This window comes from Podarcis erhardii (assembly GCF_964252035.2).
Source record: "Podarcis erhardii genome assembly, chromosome: 6".
NCBI classification, from domain to species: Eukaryota; Metazoa; Chordata; class Lepidosauria; order Squamata; family Lacertidae; genus Podarcis; species Podarcis erhardii.
In genome coordinates this window covers 29,064,912-29,077,225 of record NC_138510.1, presented here as the reverse complement: position 1 = coordinate 29,077,225, position 12,314 = coordinate 29,064,912, and the positions used below count along the sequence as shown (strand labels likewise).

The window sequence follows — 12,314 nt, the reverse complement described above, 5'->3', positions numbered from 1 at the left end:
CACAAAAAATGAAATCGAGCCATTTGGTGCCACTAGTAATTTCATTCCCTTTGCCACATGAGCAAAGCAGAAAGTGGGAAGAACCGTGCCATTCTGCACAGGTACCAGTAAGACCACACAGAAGAGGCAAAGAGGAAAAGCTGAACTTTAGGTCTCTTAAAGGAAGAGAAATGCAGCAACAGGCTTGGTCATGCTAAGTTAGGCATTGCTCCTGTAAATATAGAAAGCTCCCAAAGGAGATCTTCTCATGAGAGCAGTGTGATACATGAAACCTATGAGGTCTTGTGTCACATGTGCTTCCTGTATCTTTGAAACTTGCCTTCAAGTTCACAGTTGCTGCTACTGGGAGATCTATTAGAAGCCAGGCTACATGCTCTTAACTCATGTTGACAGCGTAACTGTACATTCTCCATAGGCTTAAAGGTCTCAACACCATGAGGGCCTTCTCAGTAGTGGCGCCCACCTTGTGGAACACCCTCCCATCAGATGTCAAGGAAATAAACAACTACCTGACTTTTAGAAAACATCTGAAGGCAGCCCTGTTTAGGGAAGTTTTAAATGCCTGTTGTTTTATTGTATATTTAATATTTTGTTGGAAGCCACCCAGATGGGCGGGGTATAAATAATAAATTATTAGTATAAGTGATGCAAATTGTCAATTTGCACCATTTTTTCTACTTTTGCTTCTCATAGGACCAGTGAGTAATGCAGAGAGCCCCCCCCCCCACCCCGGGACTCCTGGCTTTTTAGAATTCACCCGCAATTGCAAATACCCTTTAAAGCCTATGTTGGCAGCAATAAGGGTTAGAAATATGCTTACAAAAGTTAAGACTGAATTCGCTGCCAAATGCCAACTTCTTTCCTTGAGCAGATTCACAAAATATCATCACGCCCACAAGAAAAACTGCTGAGAGCAGCATGTCGACCAGCAACAGGCTTACAATTAAAATCTTGGAACAGAATTGGATAGTACCAGTCGTACAGGGAAGCAATGTAGTTCCTATCTGGATGGGAGCCTCTGAACACACCAGCTCTCTCCCCCCCCCCCCCCCCGCTTTGTGCAACCATGCCTTCTGTTCTGTGAGAAAATAGCTCAGCAACACTTTCATCCTCCTCGGTGCAGGCAGAAGCCACTTCCCCATGGCTGCTGGCACCAATTTATTCATGCCGTATAGCGTTTATTGCCTGCCAGCTTGACAGCCTGCTGTACAGATCCTTCCATGTGTAGGAAAGCAATCTCATTATTAGAACAAACCCTTCCCTGTTAAAAGTCATCCCAATTCAGTACATTGCTACTCCTCATAGCCCTTGCCCCGCTTTGGAAGCCTGAGTTTGACCTGTCCTGAGCTTATGGACCCAAACTAATTTGGGATGGCGTGCTAGTACAGTCATTAGGAATCCAGGTCCAGATTCAACTCCTGCCATTCACAAACTGCGCTGTGAGAAACCCTAGGGTTTTTTGGAAGCTCATCAAAGATCCCTCCATGAGATCAGCAATAGTAAGATGCTCTAAAAGGAAGATTGTCAGCTGCTTGCCATCCATCTTTCATTGCATGTGAGCGTTGGCTATGATCCACGCTGGTAAGCAACAGGTCCAACGATGTAGGTTGGGTCTAAACTAAAACTTGCTCTATAATTCTGTACCAAATCCATACCAAACGTTCTCCTGTTTCTTGACTTGCCTCTTCCTCTCGTTCTAACACACCCATTTCTCTTTCTCTTTTCCTCTCCCCCTAAACAACCTCTTTTTTCACTTCTTGTGGGGTACATGTGCAGCCTTTGCTTTTTTATTTCCCTGTCACAGCCTAGCAAGTTATTGACCCTCTGCAAAAATGGCCCCCTGCATTGGAGAAGGACAAGTGCAAGCCTCAAATTATTCTACGCGGTTCACATGGGAAACAAAATGGCTGATGCCATGGCAACCGCTCAGTGCCAAGATGCTGCAGCTCCAGGGCTTCTGCATGCCATCCCAGATTAGGATTTAAGAGGATGAAAATGAGGGGGATGGGGAGAGAAACTCTAGAATCAGGACACCGCCAAGCTAAAGCAGGGGGAAATATTATGTTACATTAATTACATTTAGCTAAAAGGTTTTAATAGCCCTTGGGTAAGGACGGACTAGAGACGCTCTCGACTAACCATTACACGTGCACACTTCCAATGTCAGCTTCCAATTATCTCTTAATGTCCTGCAAATAATATAAATACCATTAGACCATCATTCCACTCTCAGTCTTAAATAGAATAATGCACCTGAGGCAGTGGTCATTCTCCAGTTTACAAAGAGCATGAATCCTTGAAACGACCATAAGTGAAAGTGGCAGACCAGCTGAGAGGGAAATGAACTGTATTGCTGACCACGGTAATCTTTCTGTCAATTGATCAGTTTTCCCGTTTGCAACCAAGGGCTCAAGTCTTCTGACAAGGTAGCCATTTTGAAAGCCAAAAGCTATCAGGTAATGCTGACACATGGCTCAGACTGCTCTGCCAGCTTATGCTTTCCCCTAAATATGTGATACATTTGGACCATGTCTCAAATGAAGGACATCCATTTTGTTCGGTGGACTGCGACATTCTGAAGCATGAGTGACAATCGGGGATGTTCAACAGCTGGGCAGAACCAGATGTTTTAAACAAACGACAGTTTTTAACCACAGCTCTATAATAGTATTTATGCTTCGCTTTTACGTTGGTTAAAGCATGTCACATATCCTAGCAACCTTTATGCCAAACCCTGTAAGATGGGCCATCTTTATCCCTATCCCTATATTTTATTATTTTTTACCTTTGGTTCAAAAAGTAGACTAGGCACACAGTGTCATTGGTTCTTGCAATTCCCATATTACTCCCAAAAGGGTGACGGTAACGCTGAGGCAGAATGGCTTACACAGGCATGGCCAAACTTGGCCCTCCAGCTGTTTTGGGACTACAACTCCCATCATCCCTAGCTAACAGGAAGAGTGGTTAGGGATGATGGGAATTGTAGTCCCAAAACAGCTGGAGGGTCAAGTTTAGTCATGCTTGGCTTACGACAACCCTGTAATGTAGTCCACTGTTCTTGCAGACACGTGATCATGCCTTGAGAAGAGCACTACGGCGAGCCAAGCCTGAGACTACAAAACCAGAGACTATGATAAATGCATGGTTTGAATGTGGCCTCTCAGCCTCTCTGTTATACACACACACACACGCACGCACGCACATCAAACAGATGCAGCAGTATTTCATAAACACATGCAACACTCATAGAGACTCCCTCCCCCTGTCTATTGTCTTCTACTGCTGTTGAGCGCTGAAAACTGATATATTTCTTTTGGGAAACAGGCTCAACCAGGGAGGCATCAATCCACCCAAGAGTGTTGTGTTGCAAAACATGCCCTCAGTAAATGGCTGATTAAAATAGGAATCTGAAATCCCCCAATTTTATCCAAACCAGAAAAAGCTACATCCTTGCAATACCCTTGAATTTTTTCACACGAGCAGCCAATAGCATACATTTATAAAATGCTTTGGTAAGACACAAAAACGGTTGCAAATATAAGATGCCTGCCTCACAATGCATGGTGCTTAAAGCGCTATGACTGCCGTTTTTCGTCAGAATTTTCTGAACCTTGGTCAGGTTGCATACCCCTGGCAGGTTCTTCAATGGCGACAAGAGTGTTGGGGAAAGCTAGACATCCTACCTGCAACAGAACTGAACCAAATGCTCATGGAGTGGAGATGCATGCAAGAAAGTGGTGGACGAGCTTGATCCCAGTACAGGATCCAGCCCCCCAACCTGGGTGCGTGCACGGAGTCTATACACATGCAGTTAGCACGAACATAAGGATGGTGGTGGTGGTGGGGCCCTGAAACAGCCCACCTTCAATTCATCACCTTGTTTACTGGTAGCATATTGGGAGGTGGTCATTTAGGAGGCGCAAGGACAGTGGTGGGGTGAGGGAGCTTCTGACCGCTTTCAACTTTTAGAAGTGCTCATCATACACGCTTGCATCAAATGCGGATCTTGGGGGCTCAAATTTCAGCGGCAGCCTGTGCGATGCCAAAATTTGGCGCCCCTTCACCTCTCACACTCCGTTGTCAATCATAGTTGCGGTGCCCCTGGTGGCAATCTGCACCCAGTGTGACTGCACCAGTCATGGTCCCCTAAATCCACCTCTGCTTGTATTTTTTCAAGAAGGAAGGTCAGAGCTCTCTTGTCATCCTGTCCAAGCTGCTAAGAGGTGGTGGCTTTTTAATTTTATTTTAAGATGTGTAGGGGGAGACAAAAAGGGGGAAATAAAGGTAACAAGCCTTCCCTGCTGCCACTGTAAGGCTCTCCTTGAAAGCATCAGGAATCACTTTGTGCTCACACCCCCTGCCAACTGGCGGACAAACCCAAAATATTATCTGCCCTAAATTCAGGTGAACTCTGAAGGAGGGAGAGAACGAGACAGGCGGTACAGGGAGCACACACAACAGGAGTGGAAATGTCATCGGAATATTGCTTTAGTTACACTGTGCCCCCAACCTACCTGTACAGTTGAGCTGAAAGGAAGTCTTCCTTGGAAAGCCCATCAAAACTCAGACTCAAGTACCGTAGTCTCCATATATAGTACTTCCCTGAGACAAGGTTATGTCCTGGAAGCCCTGCCTAGGTAAAAGTCACTCTGTTATGGAGGTCTTCTAGATTAGGGGTGGAGGACCCTTTTCAGCCAGAGGTCACATTCCTTTCTTGGCAACCTTTGGGGGCCACATTTTATGGTGGGTGGGGCCACAGGCAAAAAGTAGACAGAGCAAAGAATATAAATTTTGCCTTTGTAAGGTAGGCTAGTTTCACACACCTCTCTCTTCCATCCAGACAATACCTCTTGCTCATCAGAATTCAAAGGCGCATTCCAAGAAAGCCCCTGGGTCTGAACTTCCCCACCGCTGTTCTAGAAAATCACTAAAAGTGCAATTTAATAAGGCAAGCTTTTTTATTTTTATTTTTAAAAAATCCCTTCTGAAAGATTGCTTTAATACACTGTAAGAGAAAGGAAGCTATAGCCTGCAGAGCAACTTTGCAAAAAAAGAGAGAGGGAAAAAAAGACAGAGGGCACATTAAATTGCAGATTCAGTGGGTCTGAAATTAATCTCTTCTGCTTATAGTTATAAAGGTGGAGTGGTTTTGTCACTGTGCCTCTTCTGGCCTTTAGGAGTTTGGCTGCGTCTTGTTTGGCTACCCGGTGAAGGAATCACACCATTGGTAAAATTAAAATGTCAGAAAAAGAAACTAGCCATAGCTGTGCTGGGTTAGAAGAGTTAAAAATAGCAGCCATCTCCAAACAAAAATACCTGTCTCTTGGTTACTGAAGGGAAGTGAACCAACTGAACACACAAGCATTAAAAGCGGGTGGGATGGGGTAGCCATTTTTGCATAGCTGCTTTTCTAATACAGTCACAATTTACTGCTTCTCCTACTAAAACAGTAACACTTTGGGTAGAATATGTAATGGTTATAACTACTGTTGGGCCCAAACATTCCATTAACGGTGCTCCCACTTTTGTGCTTTCTGGCCTCAAATCTTAGGTTGGGAAGAGATTGGAAGAATAATTTCCTATGAATCTTAAAAGCTGAATGGATTATGTAGCCCAGCCATGACCTCTCTGGTCAATATGCATTCACTTTGGGTTTTCTGTAACTCTTAATTTTCATTTTCCTAAGACTGGACGTGAATGATTCATTTGCATGTCCATAGTGTTTCCCCGTTAAAGAAAAGTGAACAAATTTGATCCACCTGGTGATTCCTTCAAACGTCCTCCAAATTCTTGGGTTACATGCAGCAGAATGCAAATCTCCATGTCTCCCAGGCTGGTTCCACTGGCAGCTCCACTCTGATGCACATCAAACTGACCATTTGTCCAGAGCACAAAACTGCCCACAGAATACTTGGGGCCTCCCAGTTTCCAGTATCAGTGCAAGGAGAATAAGTGTCCAAGAGTAGCTGCCCATTCTCTCCCGAGGGCACAAGGATCCCTGTACATCAGGCAGACGAGCTGCCAATTCAAGCAATGGAAGCAGAGCAGCAAGAGGAACCCAATGAACGCTTGCTGAAGTTATTCCTTTCCTCAAGGAGAAAATTCCAAGGAGTTTCCCCAAGAAATAATAATAATAATAAAAAAAATCACCACCCATGGCCTTGTCACTTGCCTGGATGCAAGACCCCTCCTTGGTGTCAGTTCAAATGCATTTCACCAAGTCCCGAGGAATTATCCAGAAGTGATGAGTGGCATTCGCAGCGGTGACAAGAAGATTCTGATGCGGCTGTGGGCCACCTAGGTGGGCTGTTCAACCCGTTCTCATGCTCTCTGCATCACGCTTTGTACCAGCACTGAATTGGTTATTCACCAAACAGGAGCCCGTTCACCATACGCAAAAAAAGGTATCTCCCCACCCCTCCCCAAGTATCGTCTGTTGTCTGTTCCCGCAGTCGCATCAGATGCCAACTTTATTTGAGAACCAGCATGGGGTCTGTCCTGTCTTTTCGAATTAAGTAGATTCCATGAGTGAGGTAGTACTCCCTCTGCAGGAAGGCGTAGAAATAGTCTGAGATGAGCAAGATCTGCAGGGGAAGAGAAGAAAACACATGCAGGAGTGACACCTGATTCATTCGGAACAAAATGGCTGCACTTTCAGACCAAGACATGCTGTACTTTACACTATCAATGTTTATTTGGTTTATATTTACTGAACTATTATAGACACAAACCAACCTGCATAGCAGTAAGGCTTTTAAACCATAAAAACATTACGAGTAACAAAAGGGTGTTAAAGCTACTCAAGAATAGCCAGATTGTGTGTTGAAGCAGTAAGGAAAAACCCAACAATGCTGCATTATCTTAACAATTTTATTCTGGAATGCTCAATCTGTTTTGAGAAGAGCTGCCATAGATGCTGTGGCTAACAACCAATGCAACCCCCAGGCTGAAAGAGACCAGCAACTCCTGACCTGTAGGCTACCCAATGTCCTGATTTCCTAGGAAGATTAATTTCTTCAGAAGAAGCACTATAAACAATCCTCCTTAAATGCCTTTTCTTTTTAGAATTCAGTGACGTATCAAAGTGTAGCTGGGGGAATTCAAAATGACCTTAACAGACTGGAGAACTGGGTGCAAGCTAACAAAATGAATTTCAATAGGGAGAAATGTAAGGTTCTGCACTTAGGCAGGAAGAACCAGATGCACAAATATAGGATGGGGGATACCTGGCTTACTGGTAGTACATGTGAAAAGGATTTATGGGTCTTTCCCCCCCCCCATATAATTTTTTATTGGTTTTCCATCAATTATACATATATACAGTCTAGATTACATAAGTTGCATATAACATAGCTGTTACAAGAATCATATATATAGTACACAGTTATTTTAGGCTCCGCCGAGCCTCGGACTTCCCTTCACTTCATTGGTAAGTATCAGATAATTTCTAAAGTTACGTGTTTTATATCCTTTAGGATTTAGGGGTCTTGGTGGACCACAAGCTTAACAAGAGTCAACAGTGTGATGCAGCAGCAAAAAAAGCTAAGGCTATTCTAGGCTGCATCAACAGAAGTATAGCGTCCAGATCAAGGGAAGTAATAGTACCAGTCTATTCTGCCTTGGTCAGACTACACCTGGAATACTGTATCTAATTCTGGGCACCACAGATTAAGAAGGATGGTGACAAGCTGGAACATGTGTGGAAGAGGGCAACCAAGATGATCAAGGGTCTGGAAACTAATCCTTACCAGGAGCACGTGAAAGAGTTGGGCATGTTTAGCCTGGAAAAGAGGAGACTGAGAGGAGATATGATAGACATCTTCAAATATCTAAAGGGCTGTGACATGCTTGTTTTCGCCTGTTCTGGAGGGTAGGACTCGAACCGATGGCTTCAAGTTGCAATAAAAGAGATTCCGACTAAACATTCGGAAAAACTTTCTGACAGTAAGAGCTGTGTGACAGTGAAACAGACTCCCACAAGAGGCTGTGGACTCTCTTTCCTTGGAGGTTTTGAAGCAGAGATTGGATGGTCATCTGTCATGGATGCTTTAGCTGAGACTCCTACACTGCAGGGAGTTGGACTAGATGACTTTGGGTCCCTTCCATCTCTATGATTCTATGAATAAATATATTGTCGCATCATAGTTTGTGAGAGAGCAAGGTCTAATAGAAACCACATATGCATTCAGCCAACATATCCCAGCAATTTTTTTAAAAATATAAAAATTTATCAGCACCCTTTTCACTAACCCTTTCTGCTACAGTTGGCTGCTACTGTCCACCCCCAGCAAAAGAAGCATGAAGGCTGAGAGCTTGGGGAGTGGACAGAACAGAACTGTGTCCCCCGCACTTATTTGCGTTCAGAACATAGGCACCTTATGTTTCTCCAACACAGACTTCCGGTCGGCGCCAGCGTTCAATGGCGGTCCTAGCCTCGAGCTCCGAGGCAGGACTGCTCTGTGAGTTCGGGTCTTACCCGCTACGGCAAGCGGGGGACCCCTAAAATCACAGGCGCTGAAGCCTGTGAGCAAGGAGATTCGGTGGGCACCTTTGCGCCCCCCGGTATCGTAAAAGAGCCTTTTTAAAGGCTCCGGAGCGGCATCGGGGTGAGCGCGATGCTGAGGATCGCTACCCAGCTTACGGAGTGAAGCCGCGTCGCCATTGACGGAGAGCGCCGATTCCTTTCTGAAACTAACGATTGGCAACAACAATACCCGTGAGTAAGAACGGAAATTAAAGAAACGGGACTTTTAAAATTTAGAAGATTTGGCTGAAAACGGGAGATAAAATTAAGGAAGTCAACCTCCCGGATCTGCATGAGTAACGAAGCAATAAAAAGACTGAGCTGTACTTAAAAGGGAAATTATTTTGAACTTTACCAGACCAGACATCGAAAGGATCCCCCCCCTATAGAGCAGGGGAAGGGGGGGGGAAATAGAATTAATTTAACCTGTAAAAGAAAGAAAGAGTAACGAACGGGGAAGCTTCTGCTGCCGACACTTCTGGCCAGGCTGCCGGAGCAGCGATTGCCTAGAAAAGCAGCAAATGTTTTAATGGCTTCCAGTGTGCTGTGCACCTGACCCCTGGAGCATTTCATTTTGACCCAATTCTTCCTCTTGCAATTAATATTCAAAAAGACAGCACACCTGTCACTCTGCATGAAGGAGACTGAAAGTAACCATCTGTGCGGAAAACCATCTACTCAAGCAAAAGAAACCAAGGGAACCTAAAAAGCTTGCAATTTCCAAGGTACACTTTTAAACATACCATGTTTTTCGCTTTATAGGACGCACAGGACCATAGGAGGGGGAGAACAGGGGAAAAAAATTCTCCCCCTCTCTGCTCAGTGCCCCTTCAGCGAAGCGGTAGAACAGAGCCCCTCCCATTTCTCCTCCCGCTTCGCTGAAGGGGCGCTGCACAGCTCTCCCTCTGCTGAAGCCAGGAGAGTCTTGCTCTCCCGGCTTCAGCAAAAGGAACCAAAAGCCTTTGGAGCACAGCGCGAGTTCCCGCTGCGCTCCGCAGGCTTCAGACAGCTCTCCAGGCTTCAGCGAAAGCAACGCGAAGCCTCCGGAGCACGGAGGGAGCGCTCCCTCTGCGCTTCGGAGGCTTCGCGTTGCTATCGCTGAAGCCAAGGAGCCTGCATTCGCTCCATAGGACACACACACATTTCCCCTTAATTTTTGGAGGGGGAAAAGTGTGTCCTATAGAGCGAAAAATATGCTAAACAGAGGTCATGCTGCTGGGGCTGATGGGAGCCATAGGTTCCCATCCCTGACCTAACTATATCCAGCTGTAAGTCACTCCATATTTATATACTGCAGGTCTTCCAGGGTTAAACTCAAAAGATGAAGAGGAGATGTGGATTCCCAGAAACTTAGGGACAAGCGGTGAAGGGCTAAAGTAGTCATCGGTCAAACAGTGTCACATACAGTATGGAGTGACTCTGAATGGGGATTTGAACTTTGAAACCTAACACTCTGAACTAGTTTACACAAACAGCAGATGAGATGATAAACCAGAGTGGACAGCACAACTCCAGACTGCAGCTGAAGGCTCACAAAAATCTTCATAGGAAGCTACCTTATCCCGAATCAGAGCATCTACGTTAGTGCTGTTTCCACAGACTGATGGCAGTATTTTAGGGTTTTGTGCTGGGAACTCTCCCAGCGCTACCTAGAGAACCTGGACCTTCTGCATGGAAACCTGGAGCCTTCTGTGTACATCAAGGTTTCCCAAAGTGGCCAGTACTGATCCCCAGAGGTTGATGGGAGGTTGATAGTTAGCAGTACAAGTGGTCAGGGATGATGGGAATTGTAGTCCAAAAACAGCTGGAAACCCAAGTTTGGGAAACCCTGCCTTAGACAAAGTGAAGGACTGCAGCTTAGGCTGAAATCCAAGGTATACTCTCCTTGGAAAATATCCCCACTGAACTGCGGAAGGATATCTAGGCTCAGGCTGCTAGAGGAGATGCAGAATAGTGGCAGAAACAAACTATGACTCTTGCAATTGGATTAGGAATGCACAGCTTCCCAAATACTTCTGTCCAACCTGCAGGCTCATACTGGTCCTCAGAGCACTTCTGTTTTACTTTGTTAAGAAACCCACTAGCTATATTTGCAATGACCATGGGACGCCGTCTTATAGCTTAGTAGCATAGGCAATGACTGGCAACAGTTCTCCAGGGTTTAAAGTAGGAGCCTTTCCCAACACAAATGAAGATTCTGTGGATCCTTTAGTGTGCAATGTATGTGCTCTATGGCCCCTCCCCAAATTCTAGAAGTTTAGACCCTCTTTAATCCAATTCAAGGTCCCATATGGGATTCAAACCCAGAACCTCTTGCATCTAAAGCAAGAACCACTGGAGACCAAGTTGGTTACAGAGAGAATAAATGCTTTAAAAAAGACATCACAAAGCTAGTAAAAAGTGGACAAGTATACACTGAATTCACTCTGTGTTGCAATCTTTCTATTTCTAAGCCTATGTCATAGGCAGTTTAGGGATGGAGGAACACAGTCATTTTTGTCTTTTCAAGTTAGAAATTCTAGTGTAAAAGTTAAGTCCCACACATTCACTAAATACTGGTATTGACAAGATTCATGCACACAATATGCAGTTCAATTAAATTTAATTAATCAGATAACTAGGTTGATCAGCGTATGTATGTATGAATGTATAACAATCTGTGTGATATGTATATAACATATCAGTTAGGGACTGCAGAAAAACTGTTGTTTCACTAATTAACCCATATCTTTAAATCTGCAGTTTGGATAAACATCTCAGGGCCTATTGCTCTCCAGTGAGGTTCCTGAAAGTAATGTATTTCCAATGATCTCCTCTGCCTTTGTACCAAACACTCACAACAGTTTTTATTCTAATTTCTTTAATATATCAGCTTTTTTCCCCCAAGCAAGCCCAAGTTAGAAGAATGCTCAGCGCAAATGACCAATTTGCCAACCCCAGAGACTGGCAAAGCAACTATATGTCCCTTTTCATATTAAAATGAGCATTTAATACCTTTCAGGAGAAAAATCAAACCAAACTGTTTTGCAAGAAATTATCCTGAAGCTAACAGGAGATCAGCAACAGGGAGAAATTTAATTGTTTTTGTTGGAACAGAAATAGATGCAACGATGAAATTTGGAGAGGGACGTTGCCTCAAATGATGAAATATACAATTAAAGTAGACAGATGGAGTAACAGTAGACCTAGTCTAGAAGCCAAAATCTCCACTGCAGTGGATTATTACCTTGACGTACTGAGCACAAGGAGAACAAAAGGCGACTATGTGACACCCCTTTGGCATTAGCTTACATACCATGCAAGGATGCACAAATCATGGGAGGCCCACAGTCACATCTGTAATTCCCCGTTCCCTACTAGTTCACAGCAAAATCTGCTTAATGCAAAGGAAATTCAGAACCTCTGATACAGAACACTCCAGCACTGTGAGCAATACAGCTAAGAAGGAGATCTAAAGCAATTGCAAGATTGCTGCGGTGCCCCCTCCCATTTCTGGTGACCCAACATTTAGTAATAGAGGAGCACTCCTGGCTGCACAGTGAAATGTGGTGAGCCAGATAAGAGCAGCTGGGTCCAGGAGCTAGCAAGCCAAATCAAAAAATCCACCTATAACAAGGGAAAGCAACTGCTTTTCTAAGCTGCCATGCCCCAAATCAGAATGTACAAGAATAGCATTCAGATAACAATATCTTGCAGTTACATTTCCCCGTTTTTGTTCTCCTAGCAAACCTTATGCCGTATAGATCTGGGACCAAGAGAGAGACAGGAGATGCAGGACAAAACACACAAC

General features: G+C 44.5%; 1 protein-coding gene across 1 annotated transcript in view; it reads right to left on the bottom strand.

Moving 5' to 3' along the window:
- Positions 1–4,939: 4,939 nt before the first annotated feature.
- PIGU (phosphatidylinositol glycan anchor biosynthesis class U) overlaps positions 4,940–12,314 on the bottom strand; it is a 29,846-nt gene continuing 22,471 nt past the window's right edge. Inside the window, exon 12 of the mRNA XM_081866800.1 lies at positions 4,940–6,584. Coding sequence (XP_081722926.1) covers positions 6,471–6,584 — 114 coding nt within the window. The 3' untranslated portion in view covers positions 4,940–6,470. The remainder of the gene's footprint in view (positions 6,585–12,314) is intronic.